At 37.8% G+C, this 26,112-nt stretch overlaps 1 protein-coding gene across 1 annotated transcript; it reads left to right on the forward strand.

The window, feature by feature from the left end:
* The first annotated feature begins 2 nt into the window (after positions 1 to 2).
* Positions 3 to 24,808, forward strand: CIR1 (corepressor interacting with RBPJ, 1). The gene is made up of 11 exons (XM_009333287.1): positions 3 to 30; positions 107 to 261; positions 659 to 753; positions 1,295 to 1,368; positions 2,577 to 2,590; positions 2,689 to 2,744; positions 3,112 to 3,160; positions 3,369 to 3,486; positions 19,229 to 19,335; positions 20,807 to 20,892; positions 23,238 to 24,808. The coding sequence occupies exons 1-11, from the start codon at positions 3 to 5 to the stop codon at positions 23,962 to 23,964; spliced, it is 1,509 nt and encodes a 502-aa protein (XP_009331562.1). The 3' UTR covers positions 23,965 to 24,808.
* Positions 24,809 to 26,112: the final 1,304 nt, after the last annotated feature.

Below are 26,112 nucleotides of genomic sequence, written 5' to 3' on the forward strand. Positions count from 1 at the left end.
GCATGTCGGCCCTCCCGTGGTGGGACCGGGGTTGGGGCAAGGGGCGAGGAAGAGGCAGGAAAAAAACTTAAGAAATGCTTGAAGCTTCAGGTTTACTTGCTCACAGGTGTGTATAACGATCGCCTTTTCCTGGCTCCAGCTTTTCAACAGCTGGTTCCCTGGATAAATAGCGTTTATTTGACGCTCTCCAGGAAAACCGCCATCTGTCCCGGCGTGCCCATGTTTTCCCAGTATTTCACACCTGCCTTGACCTGCTTCCAGGTCTGTCTTTCCCAGAACCGCACCATTCCAGGAGCTCCCGAGAGAACCTGGGATTTGGGGTCTGGTGAGACTTAGGTGAGGAAGTGTCGCTACAGGGAAGACGGTGGCACACCCAGGGTGTTTTCTGAGCCTGCTTTTCCCTTTGCATTACTAAACGTTCCCACGTTTTTTCAGTTCTTAAACGTTGTTTGGAGTTGTAGCCTATCAAAAATGCTGTTTGTGTGAAGTTCATTTGTTGAAATGCTGGGTGAAAATAATTTATTTGATGTGATTAGAATGGGAATTTTCCCTGGTTAAATATTTTCAGTGGACTAAGCCAGTTAAGTATTTACACATTAATATGTTTTGTGGTAGGTTTTGTATTTGTTTAAAGTAGAAACTTACTTGTTTTAACTAGGTATGGATGGCGGAACAGAAAATATCGTATGATAAGAAGAAACAAGAAGAATTAATGCAACAGTATCTTAAAGAACAGGAATCCTATGATAATAGGTGAGAATTGGCATAAGATCACATACTTCTTCCTGCTGTCTCTTGTTTTCAGGGCAGTGAAGGACATCTCATTGTGAGTTATTTGAAATACTGGCTCCTTAGTAGTAGGAGAGGACAGTGACTCATAAATTGATGTCTGATTAAGCAGAGGTCACAGTAACTTCTTTCAAATGGCTTGTGCATGTCATGTAATTAATTTCAAAATATGTTACATTGCATAGAACACCAGGTAACCTTGTATAGCAACACATTCGGATCACACAGAAATCTGTCCTCCACGATTCTGTGGACACAGAGTTATGTTTCAGTTGTGACTGAAATGTGTGATTTTTTTTTTGGTACACAATGGAGCACACAAAAGTATTGACTGGTCTCTCAGGTTTTATGATATTCAACTTCTGGTACTCAAATTAACATGAATAAAATGCCAGTTATTATCACAATTTCCTGCTGCACGTTTCTTCTTTTTTTTTTTTTTAATAAGTAATACCAAAGTATATGTTTTGTGTGTAACACCCCAAACTCTGTCCTTTTTATTTAGATTGCTTATGGGTGATGAGCGTGTGAAGAATGGTCTTAATTTCATGTATGAGGCCCCACCTGGAGCAAAGAAAGGTATTCTGGTTTCCTGATCGTGAGTAGACAGTAGTGCAAAGCTAAAAACCCGCTGAAGAAATAAGCATAGTGTCTTTTATTTTAAAATAAAGCGTTCATAGTGAGGTAACGCTAGAAGGTATGACTTTGTATTTGCACTTCCAGTGCAAATACACAGAGGTATATAGTATGTTATAATTTTGATCTCACAGTATTTTAATTTCTTTCAAACTGAGAATGGTTGGGTTTGTTTTTTTAAGCAACAGTTCAATGTGAAGGGAAAAACAAATAAAATATCTTTCCTGGCAACAGCAGAAATTCTGTCCTTGACCAAAAGTGTTTCTTTAGCCAACTATAAAGCCATTGGGTGAGGACGACTAGACCTTACCAAGGCAATGACTCAGACAACACAAACCTGTATTCTGGCCTACTCTCCTTTTTAGAAGTAGCAAGGTCACTTTTGCTTAAAAGTTCTGCCCATAATTCAGCTTGATGCATGTCAAGCATAGGAGATACCAAAGCAGAATTTAACTGGTGGAAGTTTTATAAATGATAAATACTGAGAATCTGTAGTCAAAAGTGCTGGCTGACCTGACTCTGATGGGTCTGACTATGACTGTATTTAGTAGATTCATAAATAGAAGTTACTAAGAACCTGGTGGATACTCGTATCAGTCACTTAATTTTAGCAAAATCTGAATGTAAGTGCAGAGGTAAGAAAATGTATTCCTTTTAAAAGAGAACATGTTCCCTTTAAATTGCATCTTTCCCATTTGCACAAAAACCCTTGGAAATGTTTGGATGGGCTCATTCTTGTAGAGCAAATTTTGCAATTATTTAACTTTAAAAGCTCTTAAAGTAATCCTTTAAGCTTAGAGCAAATGCAATTTTAAATTAGCGATTTTTGCTAAAAAATCTTTTTTTTAAAGATTTTAAAATTAAGTATTGTTGCTACTTTTGCAAAAAAAGTTTAAAGTTTTTTGTATTTGTGTATCAAATCAATATAGTTTTAAAAGATTATTCTGGTTTTACAGAATTTGTAACCATATACTAGAGGCTGATTATCTGTAAGTGCGCTCTATTTAAATAAAGTTACTTTCTGAGTATTTGCACTATTGTATTAGTATAAACCATAAAATGTTTTGTTTCCAGCTTAGACACCAGCTGCATTTTACATGTATAATTAATGTCTCATTTCTTTTCTTTCCATGATTTCTGGAAATTCAAAGAGGAAACTAAAGAGGTATTTTATTACATCGTTTCTTTATGTTTTCTTCCTACTTACTTAAAATGTGTTAAAAAGAAAAAAATTTCAAACTTACCATATTTTCTGTTTTATAGCAAGAAGGAGAGACTGAATACAAATTTGAATGGCAAAAAGTCGCCCCTCGAGAAAAGTAAGATGTCTGGATTTTATCTGAATAATTTTTTTTTTCTCCTTACTTACCTTTCATATCCTTTTTTTTTTTCTTCTTTCCCCTCCCCCCTCCCCTTTTATTTTTGAGCAGGTCACTTGTGTAATCCTGTCATGTCCTGGCAGTTAATCAGCAAAACCTGTAAACCTGAAACTATTTCCTTGATCAGTTTAGGTTTTGTTTGAATTTTACATCCATATTTGAAAACACATTAAAACTAACATTTACCAGAAGTATATCTCTGAAATGGATACTTACTTAACAATAAAACATAGTTTTGTATGTGATGGTTTAAAAAAAAAAAAAAAATCAAATTGAGTATTTGTTTTCTTTTGTGTTTGCGTAACAGATATGCTAAGGATGATATGAATATCAGAGATCAGCCATTTGGTATCCAGGCAAGTTACATAAATGTCACTCTGTGGATGTCTTGGGTATATTTCAAATATTATCTAACTGCAGAACATTCACATGGACTCTCTTAATTTTATCATCTGTTTCTCAGTGAGTTTAAAAGCTTCTCTTATGCCTAATAACATAGACATTTCTGTAAATGTTAAACTGTATTGTTAACTAAATTACGTCAATTTTTTTTTTTCCTTTTAGGTGCGGAATGTGAGGTGTATTAAATGCCACAAGTGGGGTCATGTAAACACCGATCGAGAATGTCCCTTATTTGGCCTTTCTGGAATTAATGCGAGTTCAGTCTCCAGTGATGGTTCAGGTAGGCAGTGAATGTCTTTTAAAGGTGCTGGTTAGAAATTCTGAGGGAGCTCATCACGTTTAATTTTGGAAGGTTTAAGTTTATCATATTTCAAAGAGTTGCTGAAATGGGGAAAACACTTCTTTATTCCGAATGTAGGATCCACAATTTCAAGTTAATTACTTCAAATGACAGGGACCTAATTTTCTAACTAGTAACACATTTTAAAAAGATTCCGTAATGACTGTTGCTTTGATTCTATCTGTGGCAAAAATTCAGAAGCTGCAATGAGATTGTTTATATCAGAATGACAATATTTGTGTCACCAAAAAAAAAATTAATGTAATGGATTGTCAGAGACTGTCCCAGTTCAGATTCAGGCACACTGCTTGGAAAAGCTGGAATACATTAGTGTATCTTTGTTAATCACTTGGAAAAAAGGAGAGGTTTTGTTTTTTTATGTACATAATCGTGCTTCTATAGGTGGACAAGCACTTGAAACCTAGATTTCCAAATGCCTGGTTTTCTTTCAGCTGGCTTCTTGTTGCTTCCTGAACTACATCCTTTTTCCTCTATTAGCTTTCCCGTTACTTGAAGTCACACAGCATTTAGTATTAGATGAGGTTTAAAGAAGTGGATAAAAACATTCAAATTGAATAATTTTTTGCCTACAATACTGTGTTTTCTGTAAATTGACCCAAGTTTGTAACACTTAAGATTCTTAAAATTGTGGAATGTTAAACCCTGGTAACATGGGTGAGTCTTCAGACTTGCTGTACTACGCTTTAAGATCATGTGCCGTGTGGGGTATTCAATTTTGCAGGGATACCATTACAATTGCAGACTTGATAACATCTGGTTTTCTTCTGTCTTTCCTCAGGTTATCTATTCTATGTAGTAGCTCTTAGTTTTATTACATATTACACAACAATCTTGCTTTTCAGAATTAGATCACTTAGATATGTCATTTCTTTGAGATGAGGCCTGGAAGACTTAAGTTAAAGGAAATAGTGTCTCTTACATTCCTATTTTAGGCACTGTTTGATGATTATACCATTGTATTAGCCATCCTGTAGTTGACATTCTCAGCCTTTCTATTCAGTAGTTTGTAACATTAAATCATTTTCTTGCCTCATTCTTACCTTAGAAGAAATTGTGCTTGGAGCGTTTGGTAGAATTATATTGCGCAGCTCTTACATGTCAGATATGCTTTTGTGCTGCAGAACTCTCTTTCCGCCCCCCCCCCCCCCAGTTCAAATGGTGTCGGTAAATTTTAGGAGTGTTTGTCTGGGAAAGCAGAAAGTATTTGTACATGCTTGCACAAACTTGAAAATGGACTCCTTATTCTTCATGACACTTTGCAGTGTCCATATAAGACTAACTGCTTGTTTCAAACGTAAATGAACTATCTAGGTGTAGGCAACGTTGGACTGCTGTGGGTGTTTCCTAGTCAGAGAGATGTTCTCTGGGTAGCTTTCCAAACTGTCTTTCTAAGCCTAAAGAGAGGAATTTAGCACGTGGTGAATTTTGCATGAAGGAAAGTGCTGTAAAACTATTTAGATGTTCTCAGGCTGTGCCAATGCCCTCTCATTTTCAACTCTGGAACTTAGAAGACAGTGTGCTGTGCTGAGCATAGACTTTTTTATAGGCTGAGGAAGGATTTCAGGGAGTAGGGGTGGGCGACAGATCAGGGTTTGTATATATAATTTGTAAGACACGGTTCTTGGATTTGAATAGTCAGCTGTAATGATACTGCTTCTTTCTTTCAGGGAAACTATATGTAAAAACACTGTAGGTAAAGTTTAAAACAATTTTAAGTTCTTGATTTAATAGCACATACAAGGCTTATACAAAGTGGTAATATCATTAATTAGATCATCAGATAAAAGGTTGTCTGCTTTTTCTAACCTCAGGAATACAATCCTTTCATCAACTTTTCTAAAACTTCATCTGATTTAATAACAAGCTAAATTACGCTCCTTTGACGACTTCTGGAAATTCCGTGTGTGTAAATGAAGCACTGTTATGAGAGTTACGTTATGTTGTGAGATACATAACAGTTCTCACTGTTATGTTGTGAGAACACAAGTTATTGAATTCACTGATTCTCTTAAGACTCGTAGTTCATCCACGTGGCGTGTTAAAGCTTACGTCACACATTTAAAAAAACAAAACAAAACTGATATGTTTTAACTAACCCCTGATAACCAGTCCTGTGTTGTCCGGGATAGGAGTAAGTAATTATCTTTGCATTGCTGAGAGTTCTACTCAGTTGTTACAGTGCTGCAGATCTACAGTTAGCACTGTAAAGTTAACCTACACTGAGGGTAAAACAGTGTTTTTGCATTTCCTAACAAGACACCGCAACATTAAAAAGACAAATTGTATCATGTTCTGATCAACAGCCCCCAACAATATAATCTTGTCTTGACCATTTCTCTTTATTGCTTTTTGTTTCCTTTCATTACTTCTACTTAATGCTTTGTTACTAGCCCTAATGGTGAATTGGTATCCACCTCTAAGAACCTTCTTCTGTTCCTCTGTACAACACATCACCTCAAGCTCTGCTTCTTCCTGCTTCTCTTTATCAGTAATTGCATGCACTCCTAAGCTGCTTTTATGCCTCTAAATTCCTCATTATTTTCTGATTATTTTATAGTACTGCAAAAATGTACGTTGCTACCCTGTTCTTATTTGGATTGGCTAGAACTGCAGAAAATACTGCTTTGTAAGGGACAGAGACTTTTTGTGATAACATCTTTTTATGAAACCTTTCTGTGTTTCATGGATTGATGATTAGGTTTAAAAAAAAAAAAAAACCAAAAGCACTTGAATTGCTTCCCACCCACCCCCACACACCCCCTGCCAATGTATCACAAATAAGTGTCTCCTCTTGCTTAGAAAACTGGTAAAAAACATGTAAATAGTCCAGAGTTTTCATTTATTGTGATGGTCAGCACCAAAAAAAAAAAAAGTACAAAACCACTTGGCTTCTAAGGTCTGAACTCCAAAGAACAATTTTCAGAAGCTGTCTGTTCATTTCTAGAATGTAGAAGAAAATATGCGCCTCTGAAGAGAACAATGAATAGGGATTTCAAGGATAGGGAGTGATTGCTTATAGTATACAGCAAGTCTGGAATGTGTATTTAATTTATTTGACTGGGGTTTTTTTAACAGCTAAATGTGTAAAAAATATGTTTGCAGCCAGCTCTCAAGAAAGAGTTGCAAAATATTGGGGTAAATTATTAGAGCAAATAATACTTTTAAAGGTCAGGAAGTAATTCCATGTGTAGAAAGTCATCTTTGAAAGCTTGTTCCTAGCTTGTGTGTCAGGAAATTGAAATATAAATACAGTCTCATAAATGAAAGGGTACATCTGAGAAATACAGATATAATAAGGAATAAAGGTGAAACCAGAATAAAATTTTAGTACAATAGTCAATATACCAGGACGCCAATTAGTTTATGAAATTAATTGTATTAGAAGGACCAAATTTAGGCTATAAATCATTGAAACTTTCTTTTTAAAAGAGCAAATCTTTGGAATTTTTTGATAAAGTCTTTGAAGAGAGCTCTATTGATTTGGAGTGATTTACTTGGTAACACTTTATTTCCTCTGATGTATACTAAAATAAACTTTCGTGCAAACTGAATTGAATATTTTTTTTCTAGGCAGTGCGTGGTAGTTACACTACCTAAATTTAGGTTAGGATTCTTCAAACTTTGAAAAAACTGTGCCTTGTTAGAGCACACCATGTATCAGCACAGTGTTGGAAGACGCTAGTCCGTGTACTGCAAAGCATCCTGGCTGGTAATGAATCTCTAAGCAATCAGTGCTTGGGAACCCTCAGCCTCATGGCTCTGAATCTGATATTCTAAGGACATTGGCATCACTAATTTCTGCAGAAGTAGCTTTTAAGAAATGGTCTGCCTTCCCTGTAGGAGACTTTTAACAGGCCTTGTTCTTCTGAACCTTGTTGTTCTTTTGCTTTAGAGAAGCCCACTTAACGCACAGGAAAATAGATGACTTTTTGTTCACTGCTGTCTTCATACATTTACTCAATGTGTTTCCATCTACAGAACAGTAATGGTAGAAACTTCAGATGCTCTGCTGTAAAGGACTGAAACATCTCATACGTACAAGTTTAGGAACCACAGAAGTTTATTATATACTAATTAGACCCATGACTGAATTCCATCACATAATAACTTTGAAGTCTTTAAAAATCTCTAGTTTAGAAGGGTAACTGCTCTCAGGAACATTACTGAACAGAGTTAATTAACCTGGAAAGGAAACAGGGTCGTTTAGCCCAGGTAGGCAGCTCAGCCCCACACAGCCGCTCGCTCACTCCCCCCGCGGTGGGATGGGGGAGAGACTCAGAAGGGTGAAAGTGAGAAAACTTGTGGGTTGAGATAAAGACAGTTTAACAGGTAAAGCAAAAGCCACGCACACAAGCAAAGCAGAACAAGGAATTCATTCACTACTTCCCATGGGCAGGCAGGTGTTCAGCCATCTCCAGGAAAGCAGGGCTCCATCATGTGTAACGGTGACTTGGGAAGACAAAACGCCATCACTCTGAATGTCCCCCCTTCTTCCTTCTTCCCCCAGCTTTATATGCTGAGCATGACGTCATACGGTGTGGGATATCCCTTTGGTCAGCTGGGGTCAGCTGTCCCGGCTGTGTCCCCTCCCAGCTTCTTGTGCACCCCCAGCCTGCTCACTGGTGGGGTGGGGTGAGAGGCAGAAAAGGCCTTGGCTCTGTGTAGGCACTGCTCAGCAGTAACTAAAACATCCCTGTGTTATCAACGCTGTTTTGGTCACAAACCCAAAACATAGCCCTGTACAAGCTGCTATGAAGAAAATTAACTCGATCCCAGCCAAAACCAGTACAAACAGTGGTATCCACAGTATTGCTAACAAATCTTTATGCATGTATAAAGGATTGGCACTTACCTAGTTGGAGGGACATTTTCGTCTTTCTTTTTGGTCAAAAGCAAAAGCTTTTGACAGAAAATGAGGGTAGAAAAATTGTTTTATTAGGATAACCAAATTATTGAGTTAAAAACAGCAACACCAGCTGTCCTTCCTTCCCTTTCTTCCTCCAAAAACTGGGCCTTCAAAGGTCTTAGTTGAATGGTGACTTCAATTTAACAAAAGCCCAAGGGGTAATGTATATTTTTTTTAAATGCCCAAATCAGTGAGTTTCAGTAGGATGTAGAGTCCTTATTTGAATGCAAAAAAGTTTAAGTAATGGAGAAGCTTAATTCAAGAGCACTTGATACAAGTTCATTTTGTGTTTTGTTCTAATTTTTTCCTGCTTCAGAAAGAGAGCAAAACAAATTGTCTTATTTGGACTCAGACTATTTTTTCAGCCTTGGAGGAAATATTTGAGTTAAAATGAATGAAAATGAAACTCCTATGTCTGATTTAGTTGCATTATCTAAAGTTCCTGCTCTGTTTCTCTGTGAGGAAAAAGAAGACTTATTGAGTGCCTACATACTTTTTTTTTTTCACATCGTAAAATAACCACCAACATAGGTTTTTTCTTTCCCATAAATTCTATAAGCTGTGATCCTCTTATTTCAGCAGAAGGATACTTGTCTTTGAATCTTATGTGAAGACTGCATTGTAATCTTCTTCTTTGCACATAAACTGGTTGGCAATTGCTGTTTTGGATTCAGTGTTGAATATCTTGTATGCAAAGACCAGTCCTGGACTTCAGTTTACCTTGGTGGAACCACTGCGAGGAGAAAGCATGTGTGTGGTACAGAACTGTGTTCTGTGAGAAAAGACTGCAGTCTTTCAAGATCTGACATGCACTGCAGCGCTCCAGCAAACAAAAATAATTGCAGTCGGTAGCTTAGCTTAGGCATGGTGGCTTGGTTATTTTGCTTTTGGGACCATTGTACTAATCTAGCTGGTAATTCACACAAAAAAAATAATAATCTTACCATTAAAAAAGTGCCTATTGAATCATATCTCACCAGTGAATAGAGATTATTTTTGCAATAAGGCAATTTCAGTGGACGTGGTTATCATGGGATAATCACACCCCTGGGGTACAGCCTTGTCTGTAATCTCCCAGGAGTGTAATTATTTCATGATAACTGCAACCCCTGGTGTTGCATTATTTCCATTATGAAATTCTTAGTTTTAGATATGAAGTAAGTAACTTTGATCACTGGAAACTGCAAAGTAGTGTTAGAATGTTCCAGCTGTGAAGCTTACAGAGACCAACTTATAAGATTTACTTCTCCTTTACAAAGCTAAATTAGACAATCAAAATGCTTCTTTGGGCTAAACAGATTTACAGGGGTTTTTACTGATAAAATCCTAACTTCCAAAGTTCAGACAAGATGAAAATATCAGTTGTGGCTCTGACTTTATGTGCCACTGTGTATATATGCGTGTATAAAATCTGTAATATATACCAGCAAAAAACCCCAGATCACTAGCATCTAAAAGTTTGCCTGTTTTTACACTCCTTTTTTTATCATTAACCAGCAGCATCTGTTGATTTTTGTGCTTTTTGGTGCTTTTTTTGTGAAGCCTGAAAAGCCTTTGACTTTACTAGAATATTTCTGTGCAAAATGTTTTAAAGTAATACTATTACTTCACTTCAAAATTGCCTGCAACTTTCTTGGTCAGGTAAAGTTAGGACAAACTAAACACCTCTCTTTTTTTTTTTTTCTTCTCCCTGCAAGCAATCTATCTTATTCAATGAGGGTTGGGGAGGGGATTGCTAAAAAGCTATGAAAGCTTAAATTCTTACAACTTTTATCGTATGTTTTTAAAACGAATAACCTGCTAGGACTCTATTACTATCTTATGAAGAAAGGTATTACAATCTTAAGAAATAAGGCTAGTGTCTCAAATGGGGAGGTAATTTTATGAATGGTGTAGTTAGAAGAAGTGGGATGCTAAGATTAAGAAAGGTTCTTATGCTCTTGGCCTATGAAACCTAAGCCTGGAGAGTGCTGGGCATCCTTCTCTGTAATGGACTACTTTGAATATTTTACAGCTGGCTGGCTCCAATGTGATCCGTCCAGTTAAATTACTGAGAAGAAAGAGTGCGCTGTAAACTGATAAGCATGTTGTGGAAAATTCAGGCAAATAATGGTAAAAATGTAATGGAGCAACGTGTATATGTATCTAGTGTCTTACGGTCTTCGAAGATAAAGAAACTCTAGGTATGCCTATGCAAATGAAGCCTTCTGAATACTCATTATCAGCTCCTAGAGTTTGTGCCCTCTCTTTTCATCGCCTGAGTGCCCATAAACTAATTGTGGTTGTGGTTTCCATCAGTCTATCACTTAGTGTGTTCAACTGATCTTTAGCTTTTGGGTGAAATTCCTTTCCATAGTAATCATTGAAATTACCAGTCACATAGAGACAGCAAAAAAGGAAATCTGTGTTATATTATTTCTATATCTCACTGCATTTTTTCAGTGACAAATAGAGTACTTCTTTGTTTCCCAACAGATAAAAATCTGCATTGGATCAGGAATGCAGGAACTGATTTAAGTGTTCTCTTGAATCTATAATAACAAAGAAAATATTTTGTATAAACGAGAGTATTTGTATAAATGGTCATCTGTAGAAATATACAGTGTATGAAACCTTCCTTTATGATCTGCAGCTGAGACCTTTGATTGTGAACAGTGGGAACCTTAACTAAATCTTCACATAGTTTAAGAACTGTCACATTGTAGAATAATCCTCCATTTGTGTTTCAGAAGCCGCTGTATTTGGTGTGAATGCATAAAATACAGATTTCTATTAGAAGTCTTGCGCTTGGCATTTAAGCAATAAATATGGATTCCTATAGCAGTTTGATAATGTTAAATTGTTTTTAGTACTCAAAAAAAGTAAAAAGGAAACTCAGGATTCTCTGAAATACCCTATGACAAAAACATGGCAAGTTATACTAAAATTCTGTGCTAAAGTGTTAAATTCAGTTAAACTGTAGACCCTCTGAAGAAGAGCTAATTAAAAGCCAGAGGTTTTTTTATTCATTGATTTCTCTTAATGCCAACTGCAGCAGTTGCTTTGAAGTGTAAATATGATCTGAATGCAGTCATCTCTGAAATAGATGAAAACATTATTAGTAAAAAATGATCAATCCTGAATTAGTGGTAGCAGCATAAATTTGCTATGTTCTTCATGACCAGGATCATGATCACATAATTTTGATAATAGCTCTTTGTCCTTAGATAAATAAGTGTCTACCCTTATCTCTGTCACAACCGCAATAAAAGTTCACAGATGATACAGTGTGATTAGGCTCAGTCTGTAATTTTTTTCCATTTTTGTTCAATTTCCTTTTAAGCCATATGAAAAAAAGACGTCTGAAACTCTGTGGAGAGCACAGAAAAAGTATATGGATGTATGGATGGAACTGTCTATGCTAATTTTAAAGTTAGTTTCTCTTTTAAAGCAAAACCTAAAAAGCTTTGTATCATGTTACGCCTTTGCTACCACCCAGAGAAGGCAGCATTCTGAATTCAGAGTATATTCATCCTTCATGTGATTGTGTGCTAAACTAAAACCCACCAGCAGAATGATTTTCTAAAACCTAGTTAATGTGAAAGAGCTGTTTGCTAACTCCCTGCAGTATTTGTTTATTTATTTTTCAACAGCAGAGCATAGCTTTAGTATCACTGTTAGGTAGAAAATCAAATTTCAATTTGGAAGAGTTATGGCCTCATGTTGTCCAAGATGCATATAAGAAAGAATGAAGACAACATGCTTTAGGCCTACTTTGTTAACAAAAATTATGTAGTAATAAAGGATAAGCCTTGAAACTTCTTGTCCTTGTGTCCTGGTTTCGGCTGGGATAGAGTTAATTTTTGTCCTAATGGTTGGCATAGTGCTGTGTTTTGGATTTAGCATGAGAATAGTGTTGATGATAAGCTCATGTTTTAGTTGTTGCTAAGCAGTGTTTATACTAAGTCAAGGACTTTTCAGCTCCCTGTGCTCTTACCGACTGAGAAGGCTGGGGGTGCACAAGAAGCTGGGAGGGGGCACAGCCAGGACAGCTGACCCAAACTGGCCAAAGGGACATTCCATACCATGTGACGTCATGCTCAGTACATAAACTGGGGGGAGTCAGCCGGGGGGCAGTGATTGCTGCTTGGGGACTGGCTGGGCATCAGTTGGCGGGTGGTGAGCAGTTGCATCACTTGTTTTTCCTGGGTTTTGTTCTTCTCTCTCTGTTGTTGTTTTCCTTTTCATATTATTATTATTATTATTATTATTATTATTATTATTATTATTTCAATTATTAAACTGTTCTTATCTGAAGCCACGAGTTTTCTTACTTTTGCCCTTCCGATTCTTTTCCCCATCCCACCAGGGGGGGAGTGTGAGCGAGCAGCTGTGTGGTGCTCGGTTGCCGACTGAGGTTAAACCATGACACCTTGATTCATAAATTAATTTTTAAACATGGTAGAGTGGAGTATACTGAGTGTGATGTATACTGACAAATTGATAGCAGATATGCCAGTGTGCTTTGTTTACATCTATGTTCATGTAAATTATCTCTCTGTTACCAAGTCAGGAGAAGTCTGATGGTATGATGATGGTGATATTTTTAGATTAAAATGATCACATCTGTAACCTAAAAGATGTCCCACACCAGAACACATTCTCAGGAAGGGCAAGCTCTAGAAAAGCCCTATTCTAAATGTTCTGTTTTGATGATACACAAAATGAGCATTAGTTAAAATAAAGGTTAAAAAGTTGTAATTAAAATGACACCATGAAGAATCTACTGCCTTTTTCAGTAACTTTTATATTGAGTAGTCTATTTCATTTCATAACAATACATAACTGCAGCCACTATCTAAGTACAACTGGTTACTGTAATTTCCCCTGCCACAGGTGGGAATAGTGGTTACACTATTACTGCTTCTTATCTCTTTGCTTTCCATATGTATTCCACAATAAAAATCCATTTAAAACTAGTTGACTGCAAAGAATAATTCAGTTTGCTCATCTGCACTGGCGACAGCAGTGAAAGCTTTTATCAATAAATTGAGCAGATACTGTCAAGACTATGCATCATGAGTAGATAGAAGTAAAACTGCTATTTTTGGTGATACTGGCAATCATAACATTATGGTCTGTCCTTACTGCCACTGAAACTTGCAGAAAAAGTGGTTTCATCACAGTCGTTATGAAAAGAGGTTTTAGCATACTGTTCTCTAATATTGAATAATTTGAAAAATGTGCTTTAGACATTTTAATAGAGGCCTGCTAGATGGTGTGTTACAGCTAGCGTTGTTCTCCTGAGAGGAGTCCTGCGCCCATCCCTCTTAGAGGAAACATTCTGGCAACAACAGAGTGTTACATACACTCTGTATTTGTAGCTTCAAGAGAAGTACAGACAGAATCAAAAATTAATCGCAGCTATAGGTTTCTCTTGTTTCTGGGATGGGAGTGGGGGTAGTAATGCAGGGTGGGAGACCTTGCTGTAAGCTAGGCATTTAAGTAATTGAAATCCAGAATTATATTCCCCCCCCCGATTGTTTAATAGAAGCAGAACTGATTCTGTTAAATTGATCTCAGCTAGGTGTGGTAAGAAATTGGAGTGTTCTTTGTTACAAAAAAGCAAATTTACAATATGTTGTAGAAATCCTAGTATGATATCATTCTGCAATCCAGTGTAATTGATGCTCATATACACTTCAGAAAAAAAATCTATTTACAGCTCTGCTGTTTATTTAGTTGTACGAATATTGTAAAGATGCACCAACAGCTGTCAAGCTAAGGTTGCACTCAGGTTGTACTTCGTGAAGCTAAAATCCTTCTTTTCACACTTCATTGAATGGTTTGAGTTTCCAGATTTTGTGCCCCAATTCTTTGAGTCAACTGAGCTATCTGGATTTTTTTCCTTAAATAGTACCTTAAACAGAAGATTACAGAGAGAATTAATGCAGCAAGAACTTCTGTGGGAAGTAAGAAGCAGGCAGAAACTGTAGCCTATTTGCTTGACAACACTGTTTCTTGAGAATTACAAAGGCCCTGAAAAAATATTTTAAAAATCCTTTGGTGGGTCTTTAACTATGGAGCCTCTTTTGTGTAAGCCCTTAATATAATTTTAAGTACCTGTAGCTGTAGAAGACTTAACAAGTTGTCAGTTGTCTTAATGCATAAAAATAAGTATGATATCAGCATGCAATTAATTCCACTGTATGGTAAAAAGCTTTTCCGAGACTATGAATTAATTTTAAAGCAGATAAATGTTTTAGTTTTAAACAAGTGTCATCGGGAAAAGTTTTAAAGGTTTTTTTCTTTTCTTTTTTTCCCTATCAAAATGTAAATTCCAGAAAATAAGCTTGACAGTCATATTCAAAAATAGCAAGGTACTGTATTTGACTTGTTTCAGAAAGAATAAGAAACAGATGATGAAACGTTGTAACTTTGAACTTATTTTTAGTTTGCTGATGGAAGAATGCTGAGAGACTAGTTGTCAGAAGACGTAGCAATCAGCTATTTTTACAGGATTCCTATATCTAATGCTCTGTCAACTCATGGCATAGTGTCATCTCTAGATGTTTTCACCTGCATGAGACCACGCAGGTAGCTTCTTCACAGACTGTCTCACAAGTCCATAAGGAATGCATATATAAGGACATCAGTTTTCATAGTACACAAAGTATTTTTCTATGCCTGATGTAGGGGTGATTTTTTGCAAGTTGATGGGTGCTGTTCAAGAGTACTTAGCTAACATCAGTTCCCAAGATTTTAGCCAACTAAGAGCCTCGCAGCTCAATCTTACCATCTGTTTTACAGTTTATGACTTAATTGGAACTTAACCAGATGAAGATATATGGCCATCAGGTATACTTAGTACTGTTTTGTCTGAAGATCTTGGAGGGTGATGATGTGTAAGTGTAGTCATAAGCCAAAGACAGGCTGAAAAGATTTACCTCTTTGGCTTACCAGGCAAACCAAGTTTGATCACGCTGGGCATAGTCGCGTCTCCAACAAGCAGGACTCCATGATCAATTCACACCAAACGAAGATGCCCTCTACCAGCCAGTATACTGGTGGCTCCAAGATTTAAGCTTTAGCTCCTAAATAAGGAAGCCAAGGACACTTCTGAGAAGCTGAGTTTTTCAAACCTCAGTGAGGTTCAGTGTTTGGGGTTTCTTTCACAGTTTTTGTCTCCCTCGTTTGGATCAGCCAGGAGAAATCCCCTACTTAATTTTATACTGTGGAAATGGGAATGCGATTGTTTGCTCACACATTTAGGCATCTACATCTTTTAGGACTCTGTGAAGAAGCAGCCCAAAAAGAAGTGTGTTACAAGCCTCAATGCTGTCACATAAAATAGCTGTGCCCAGGAATCCTGGAAGACCTCAAAGTGTCACTGATATTTCAAAGAAAATCAGACCTGCTTATCAGAATCTTTAAAGTATAAATCAAAAGCAGTCTGTTGAGACACGGATGGGAAAAGAAAGCCACCAAGCATTTGATTCCAAGCAAAGGAGTTTAATTATGAGAATAAAAATTTTCTTGATTCTTGTTGTTGTGTTGCAGAAGGTAGATAGTAATAAAGGTTTGCTATTAAGCTGTGCAGCCATTGTCAAATATAATGTCTTAATTGACGTTCTCAGCCTGGACTTGTAACCAGATAGAAAACAGTCTCTTTAGAGTTCCCAGATCAGATATTGTTTTCTCCCTACTGTGGTCTAGCATTGCTACCTGAACAAAGTTAGCGATGCGGTCTTGCTGCATTGGGCAGCAGCAGTTCAGTAGCATCAGCTGTTCAGAAAAAAAGTGTAAGCAGGTTCGCCTCTGTTGTTCTCTCAAAAACATTAATGTTTTTTAAACTGCAAAGATCACATGCTGCAAGAGAGTCCTCTGTAATCAACCATAGTGGACAGCGTGCTTGTGTCGTGCCTGCCTGGGGTCTGCACGCAGAAGGGTTGTGAAATAGGACTGTGTTTTGACTCTATTTTCATTTATGGGGTTGGTTTATTTTCTGAATCTCATTTCCTAATGTTTTCTGAAAGCTTTAATTACAGTAAAAATAATGTACGCAATAAAGCTTCGTGGAGATTCTCGCATCTCCTCACAAGCTAGGCTGAACCTAAATTACTGTTTCCCTCACCACAATTAAAGGGAGACCAAATCAGGAATTCTTTATTTCATGAACCACTCTCAAGGTTCTGTAGGTGCATTTGATGTAACCTGTATACATCCACAAAAAAGGAATAACAGTGATTTGTTAACTGTCCTTGTCACGGTAATACCATGTTGCAACTAAAATATTGTAGATGGAGCGATGAATGTCTCCTTGATGTCATTAATAAACACGGAAACGGAAGCCATATAAATGTGTTTTTAGCCTGGCTTGCTTTCCTTCTAATCTTACCTGTGTTTTTATTTTTTAAACCTAATGCTGATTTCACCTCTAAAAAACATGGAAGCTAACTCAAAAGTTCGCATGCGGTTGTGCGTTGGATCCCAGCTTGAGCAGCCACTCTGACAGGCCTCTTGTTCACTTGTATTGATCTGTGCGTTACAGCACAACTGACAGCCACTGGGCACAAATGCACAAAAATCAGTAGTATTGTGCATTCATTATAAGCTTTTTATGTAAAAGAGGAAATTATTTTGCTGAGCTCTTTCCAGTCGTATGCACAAAGAATGCCTGAAAGGTTTGTTTCTAGAAAATAATTTTGAACTGTGCTTTTGAAGGCCGATAGGCCTTCATGCCTCTCTGGTCTCGATTCTGCCCGTAGTCCTCGTATGGAACCACAAAGTTAGGGCTTCTGTCTTACTTCTTTTGCAAATCCTGTATAGATTTGGACAAGTTGTATTCCTCTATTTATCTAATCATGCTAATGAGAATAATTAGGTATCCAATACACATCAAAATGTGTACAATGCTGAGACGCTGCAGGGGAAATATCTGGCAAATTAGTTAGGTTACTTTGTTAGGCAGTGGTTCTTACTGCCTTTGAATAACAGGGGCATTCCAGGCTCCAGTCTGGTCAAATGGTTTGGTTTCTTTGGTTTGGTGAAGTCTTCTGTCATGACCCTACACTTTGTCTCCATTCAGCTTCCTCATACAGGGCTTGGTTTTGGTTTAGTATTTGACTGAATTGTGTGGCTGGTTTATGTAGCTTTTTCAAATCAAGACATCAGCTGGTACCAAATTCTGTTGTTAGGTCTCTGTCTAATGCTGGTTTCGGTTCCAGCCAGAGTAGATTTGGGTAAGCAGAGCAAGGTTTTAAATTTGAAATAAGCAAAAATGTAGACACTGGAGCCCATATACATTAATTAACTATCGGTGAGCTTATAATTACACTGTAACACGTAAAAAGAAAAAACGCTTTTGGTAAAATATGGGGGGGCGCATAACCCCCTACTTAATAAAAATGTAAACTCAAGGAAAGGCAAGAGAAAGTATCTCATTAGAAAATTATTTTGCCTGGCAAAATAAGGAACTTGTGAAAAGAAAGTCAGTAATGCAAGGGCTCCTTAAACCATTTTCAAAGTTTTTTCTTCTTCCTTCCTGCTTTACACATAGGCCTGTTTGTTTCTGTAAGCAGTGCATTATACAGGAAAACCAAGAAAAAGTTGAAGTTGACATTTTTTTGAGAAAGTGCTATTTTACTTTCCATATATTTTCCATAGTAAAAATTTCCCTTTACTTTCCATACTTTTCTGTGTTAAAAATGTATGAGTTTTGTCCATCTCCACAACTGAGAAACTCTTAAAACCACAAAGCAGGATCAGTATGTTTTGTAAGACTAGTTAATCTTATAATTTACAGTTAGTTTACTGAAGTAATAGTAATCGTGTGCTCCATGCTCTATTTTACGTTCCTTCTAATTTAGATTTACCTTATACAGTAGTGCTAATTCATTGACAGTAAGGTTAGCGAATGAACTGGTAAGGAAATTTACTGAAAGTGACCTAACAAAAGAGTGAGTGTTTAGGGTGAAGAAAAAGTACCTAATCAGACAAGTACATGAGGTTTTGATGATCACAGGTATTCAATTAAAGCAAGAGAGTGAGTTACAGGGTTTATAAATTATGCAGTCAACTCTGAATGATCCAAAATACATCCCGTATTTTGCTCCTTGTTAGATGTTTGCAAAGAAAGATAACGTGCCTAATCCCAAACACCTACTCTAATGCAATATATAGTGTATTTTTTAAACTGATAAAACAGAAATCTCTGAGGAGATAACAGCCTAGAGACCCGGCATATCTGAGGGTCCCTAGAATAAGTAAGGACATAGATAATTTTCTCATGTATTTATTTATTTTCCATATGTATACTGAGTTTCTAATAATGGTTACTTTCTACGTTTAAGTTTAAAAATTTATGTCGTTATGAAAAATGCCTTATTAGTGACATATTAGAACAGTGTTTTGCCATTGTTTTAGGGGAGAGGAGGCACCTAAAATTCTTATTTAATGTGCTTTCTTTAGGTTTCCTGTGCTTTTTTACTATAATAAAAATATATTACTAGACTTACCTAAATATATTGTTTTCAACATGACGAAGTTACATAAGAGAATCCCCTTGTACTTAAAGAAAAATGCAATTATTTGCTATTCTGAATCTCCAGACTGCTGTTTTAGAAAATCATATCTGATTATTTGCTCAGCAGAAGATTATTGAGTTGATTTAGCTGTGATTTTCCTTAACAAAGCTTCAACTGAATTCCTACTGTGGAGTCCAAAAAAGGTAGAGAGATATAAATGATACATTCAAACTGTGATTTTTGTGAACAGGGCCATCAATGCACCCCTCAGAGCTAATAGCGGAGATGAGAAACAGTGGGTTTGCACTGAAACAAAATGTACTGGGGAGAAACTTGACCGCAAATGATCCATCGCAGGTAATGATCTTTTTACCAGTAAGCTGAAAATGTCTGTAAATCTAAATGTGATTGCTTGTGAATTGCTACTTAATGTTTTCAAATATGCATATCCATAGGAAAGCTGAATAGCTGTATCAGTAGAAAAATGTCCAAAAACTTACTGTTTTCGAGCTTTTTTTTAGTCAGAATGGTGAATAATAAATTACTTCTTTTAAAACCATATATAATAAATTAAATCCCTCCTCTGGGTGACTAGAAATCGAATTTTCCACAAAGGGGATGGTTAGGGGTTTTGCCACACACTTCTGATGCAATGCTAGCCTTTGGATGCAGTTTGAGGAAGTATGCACAAATAATTACTATATTATGTGTGCTATTTCTGAAGATTTTTTTACTTGATTGACTATTGTTACACTTGTTATTTCTGGGAGTGAAAACGTTTAGTTGTCTTTACTTAAACTGCACAGGGTACATTTCTAATTGAGGTGCTTCAATAAAAATGTAAAGTGAAAAATTCATGTACGCTCCTTGAGTGAGCCACCATGAAATAACCTTTGTTCATATGGCAGGATAGTCAAACCACTAGTAAAGAGGGGACGACGGCCCTCAGCTGGTCTGGAAATCTTGAGTAAATCAACAATTCATTGTGTCTCCACAGGCGGATGTACCTTTGCATTTAAAAAAGCTATGTACCCCAGAAAACTGTAGCATAGGGGCACTGTTAAATGAATCACAGTGATATCAGTATGTTTGGTTTATGTTAGGTGTGGTGGGGTTTTTTTGGAAAAGCTTTTTAATCTTTTTTTCTTCTTTCCCCTCCTGAGTGTGGCTAAAATTAAAAACATCATGATGGAGAACTGTAGTGTACCAGATGCACATAATTTGAAGAATTCAGGGTCTTCAAAGTAGCTATGCTTTGCTGATTGCGTTACTGTATGTAGATTATGTGATTACAGTATTTTGCATTGCTAGAACACTTTATGAACATTTAAAGACTAATAACACAACAGTAAGGTAGATGTGTTAATACCCATTTTCCTAATGACTAAACCGAGACAGAAAAGTAATTTGCTTAAATTACTCTGGGTTTGAGCAGGACTAGCATCTTACCTATTCATCCAAGCATGGTAACAATGGAGTGACTTATCCTGGGGAATCATGTGGGCTCCGAAATTGGCTCATTTTTATTAACTATTTCAGAAATGTTTCTTTCACTAGCAGTGAGTTATTTTCATGTGTTACTAATAACTCCTGTTGTATAACCCTCACATTATAACACCTACTCAGGTTTGAGACAGAATGTGGGAGGTTTTTTCGCTTTGTAGCGAGTATGCTGCTCTTATCAAAGAGTCTTAAGCTGACTTAGTAATACAAATATATTTGTGCCTGTGGAAAAATAAGGTAGATAGAGGCATCGCTTTTAATACAGAAATCTGAATGAAGATATTATTTTTATATAAGAACTTAATGTCTTACCACATTTTCCTAGGAATTTGTTGCAAGTGAAGGAGATGATGATCCAGAAGTTGAATTTTTAAAATCACTGTCAACCAAACAAAAACAGAAACTTCTAAGGTAAGTGTGGTACCTAGTGGAGGGGATCTGTGTCACCAGTAGTTCTGACTCCATGATTGTCCCTGTAACTCTTGTATGCCATTGAATAATTTAGCACCATCAGTACAGAAGAAATCAGCTTAGTATAACATACACTTGACCACAAATGGCATTACGCAGCATGGTTTTTTAATCTGGTAGTTTTGTTTTAATCTGGCTGTTCTAATCTAGTTGTGATACCTTTGCACTGTGGCTCATTTCCAGTTTAACTGGGATACTGAAATAATAATAATTGGCTGACTGAAGATGCTGTTAGTTGCTATTTTAAAATATTATTTTGCACTCCATTGTTTACAGTATCTTCTTCCAGGATTAAAAATTCTGTGTTCTTGTTTACTGGTTTACAACTTGGCAAGGTTTGTTGTCTTCTCCTGTGCGGCTAAACTGAACCTGACATTGCACCCCAGGGCCAAGGTTACCCCAGCTCCACACTGCTCTCAGATCAGGGGTTATAGTTTGCTGCTGCAGTGTTGTGGTTTAACCCCAGCCAGCAGCTCAGCCCCACACAGCCGCTCGCTCACTCCCCCTTGGTGGGATGGGGGAGAGAATCAGAAGGGTAGAAGTGAGAACGTGTGGGTTGAGACAAAGACAGTTTAACAGGTAAAGCAAAAGCCGCGCACGCAAGCAAAGCAGAACAAGGAATTCATTCGCTACTTCCCATCGGCAGGCAGGTGTTCAGCCATCTCCAGGAAAGCAGGGCTCCATCATGCATAATGGTTACTTGGGAAGACGAAACATCATCACTCTGAACATCCTCCCCTTCCCTCTTCTTCCCCCAGCTTTATACGCTGAGCATGATGTCATATGGTGTGGAATATCCCTTTGGTCAGTTGGGGTCAGCTGTCCCAGCTGTGTCCCCTCCCAGCTTCTTGTGCACCCCCAGCCTGCTCGCTGGTGGGGTGGGGTGAGAGGCAGAAAAGGCCTTGACTCTGTGTAAGCACTGCTCAGCAGTAACTAAAACATCCCTGTGTTATCAACGCTGTTTTCAGCCCAAATCCAAAACATAGCCCCATACTGGCTACTGTGAAGAAAATTAACTCTGCCCAAGCCAGAACCAGCACATGCAGCCAAGCCAGCAGAGGGAGATCCCCATGGTTTTGTAGTTCTAATAAAAAGTTAATAAGGTTTTCATTCTTTGCTTCTGTCCTACTGATTTCGTATGCCAGGTGACATATTTTTTTCTCTGTTAATTTGTAACATTATCTTGAAATTACCTGAAAATGTGGAAAATGAAAAATATTAACTTATCGCCTAGTAGATGCCATACAGATACCACTAGTTAAAACGGCCTTTGAGGTTAAAAGACATTCTGTATACGGGGAGTGGGAGGAGGGGAGAAAGGTGAATGGCTAAGCAGGTACATGAGTAGGTAGGTACATATGGTAATCGCATATATAATAAATCATTCTCTGAAAATAGTTGGCATATTTTACATTCCTTTTAAGTAAGGAATGTGTATGTAGTTTGAGTAATTTAAAACAGTATTTTGTTTGAACTTCTGCTGGCCCAACACAATGAAATTACAATACTTTATATTTTGAAAGTTGAAGTTCAGTAAATATTTGGGTCCTTTAGATTTTACTAGTCTGAAGGGGTTTTTTTTTTAATACACTGAAAGTAGTTTCACTGTTCAGTCACTAATTTTTTGAGAAGAATAAACACAGAAAGCAAAATAAAAACTAGGTGAAAGCAGTCAAATAGCAGTGAATGCGTGTGCATAATGGATGATGGAATATTGTACTTCTGGCTAGAAAATGCAAATTTCTAGTTGTGACAGAAGAGGTTATTGAAAAGACCGGTATTATTTGCCTGGAGAACTCAGAGACGTAGGCTTTAGAGTCTCAGTTTCCATCATTAATAGAAAGTGAATGCTAATTGCGTTTTTTCATTTTCAAAATCTCTTATAAAAATGCACAAACAAAAGCAGCAATGATTTTCCAAAGTCTCCAGAGCAGGCTGAAAAGGGAAAAAAGCACTACTGAATGTATTTATTCCTAGTTACAAGGCCAAAATTGACATATCTTACTTATTTTTTTTTAAATTAAAGAATTAAAAAACCATATTCTTCCTGTTTTGAGGGAGCAGCTGTGGATTACAGGATTCTTCTTCCTATGGTTGACGTCAGGTTAGAAGTTTAAAAATAATACTTTGCTGAAAGAGGAGAGGAATTCAACATGTTTTTGTGGAAAATAGTGTATTTAATGTGTAGGTCATCAGAAGTAGTGAACTTTAAAAGACAATGGCTTTGTAATTTAGAATATCCTAACAAGTCTGATTGCACTACTCTTCTATTTTGAAAATGAAAGGAAGTTGGATCGTCTGGAGAAGAAAAAGAAAAAGAAAGACAGAAAGAAGAAAAAGCAGCAAAAGAAAAAAAGCAAAAGTAAACACAAGAAACATAAGGCGAGATCCTCCTCCTCATCCTCCAGTGAGACTTCAGGAAGCAGCAGTGATAGCGAGACTGACAGCAGAGAGAAAGCCGCACAAAAGAAGATGTATTCTAAGAAAAGAAAAAAAGACAAGTTTTCAGAGGCGAGCAGCAGCAGCGATTCAGAAGGCAAGGCAAAGACGAGGAAGGAAAAACTTTATGAAGATCTCTCCAGTAGTCACGGTAACAAGGACAAAGATAGGGAGAGGTACAGACTTTTAAAGCGAGATAATTCTGCGGAGAACAACAAATGGAGCTCCTGTGGGGGGGAAAGAAAGTCCAAAAGCAGATACCATAGCGCCAACAGGAGAGAGACTGAAAGAAAGGAGAGGGATGGTAGAAGCCAAAGCATGGATGAGGGGAGCAGGAGGAGCCCTTGCACAAGTCACAGCAGTTCCAGGCAAAGGCAAATACGTGAAAGTCCAAGTCAAAGCCCTGGTGAAGCGTGGCACAGGAAAAATGGAACCAGAAGCCCCAGCACAGATGTGCACAGAGAGAAGAAAAAATGTAGAGCGAGCTATGGGGACAAGTGCAGTAAAGTGGAACACAGAGAAAGGAGCAGACGCAGTAGAAGCAGAAGCAGAGAGAGGAAAAGAAATAGGTAGTGTAGGGGACAGGTGCAAACAAGAACGTCTCCATTTTTTGATGAATACCTTTAACAAGGGCTCAATTATGTATTGCTGTTCATTTTCCAACCTCTGTAACTAGCATTTCCTACATAAAGCCAACAGCATCATTTCTATAATGTTAGAATATTTGTAAATTAGGTATAAATGTTATGGTATTTTTCTTACTGTATAAACATGCTTGTTGGCAAATATGTCTTGTATACATGCAGTAATTCGTAGACCTAATTTTAGGGTTTTAAAATATTTCAGAGCGTTCTTTGTTTTGTCAGTGATGATTTCTGTTTAGATGCAACTGTGAGGGGAAGCAGAGAGTAATTTGGGAAGAGTCCTGGGATGTGTTAAATGATAACAAACGTTTGAGACAGTTCTGGATAAAATCACTGCTTCAGATATCAAAACATTGTATTGTAGAGGGTGGGGGTTTTTTCATACTGAAGCATTTTTCCTAAAGTTCCCTGTAAGAGATCAATTTCATGAGTTAAAACAACAGAGAGACATAGCTCACATAAGCGTGTAGCCAACATTTTTTGACCTCCTGCAGCGTACAACTTGGTCAGGGCTATCTAAACATCTTGAACCCCTGTTGGTATGTGTCAGTACAATGTCAAGTTATTGTTCAATAATCTCTCAAGACATGGAGAGAATATTTACTGCCTCAACTGTTTCAGGTATTTCATTTTGTGGTAGAAAGTTAATGTAAATAGTCATCCTTTTGTTTTCATGAAACAAACCTTTTTTTTTAATGACTGTCAGTCATTTCCTGCACACGTTATAAAGATGAACTTCCATAATAAAATACCTTATTCTTTAAAAACAGTAAGAATTGCCTTCTTCTCCAGAGTTCTGAATCAGTCCAAATGCACAAGGCAGCACTTCACAAGGTTTTTACTGCAAAGGAAATGCTCCTCTGCCATTTCAGGGTGGCAGATGGAAGTACACTATTAGTGGACAGGTGAAAAGGCGTCACCGTACTCAGTATTCCAGCAAGCAGCTTTCTCCCTCTCCTCACTCGCAGGACAAATGGGGCTTTCTTGTATTACCAGTCCACTTCTTAAAACAGTCACTCAGAAGTTTTTCAATATCACACAGAGTATAATATATGGTGGAAGTGACCTGGCTTATCTTTTAAGCGCATGTGGATGAGTTTGAAAGGGTGAGCCATTAAGGGATATCATCTTCTCCTCTTAAACGCGGTTGCATTAGGTTGCTCCCAGCGTTCTTGCTGAAGTAGCTGGGAGTTAAAGGGCGTGCACAATTGAGTGGAGTCAGGCCCTATATTAACGTGCATGTGGAAGCTCTGATTTAGAAAGAACAGGAGGAGACTGCCAAAACACCCGTACCACCAATCTAAACAAAACCTCTTGTGAAGAATTTATTATCCCTCTGCGTAAGAGGACTGACAGAGTAATGTGAGAGGGGAAAAGGCTTATTCTGGTAGGACGTTATCACGATAAGCGCAGCATGAAAGATACGAGGAATAACCGACAAGTACTGGAAGGCGCCTCTACTCCAGAGAAAGGTCTCTTGCTTACAGGTCTGTCTGCTTGCGTGTGTGGCACGGGAATCTGCCCACCAGTGTCTCGCCAACTGCAATGCAACTGACTTCTACCTGAAGAAGGAAGGGCAGCTCGACACCTACAGTTCTAGGCGTTTCTGTGGGCTCTGCATTTTATTCGTTTGCATGTAGTTAAACTGTATGCTGTGTACATCTTGCCTTTTTGCATAGGAAAAGACTGGCAAATGGCATGGGTTATTGTGACAGATGGCCACTGTGAATGAAAACTAAACCAGAAGAATAATGACATTTTGGATGCATCTCTCTGTTGAAGAGCTTTGAAACAAAACACTCATCCTTGCGACACCTTTCCTGCTTTCAGTGCAGCCCTGACAGCCTCGGGGAGGGTCGGTGCAGCTTTGGAGGAAGAGGCTCACTGTTCTTTCCTTAGGCCAGTTTGTTCCACCTCACCGGTACGAGGAGCGGCCCTTAGCGTCTGACACGGCGGCTGTGGAAGGGATGGGCCTCCTTCACCGCCCTTGGGCCTGACGGCGCTGCGCCGGGAAAAGGCGGTGGGTTCGAAACCCGATTAGAAGGAGAAGGGCGAGGGCCGCTGGGGCGATGGCTCC

Source organism: Pygoscelis adeliae, unplaced genomic scaffold (assembly GCF_000699105.1).
Source record: "Pygoscelis adeliae isolate BGI_AS28 unplaced genomic scaffold, ASM69910v1 Scaffold160, whole genome shotgun sequence".
NCBI classification, from domain to species: Eukaryota; Metazoa; Chordata; class Aves; order Sphenisciformes; family Spheniscidae; genus Pygoscelis; species Pygoscelis adeliae.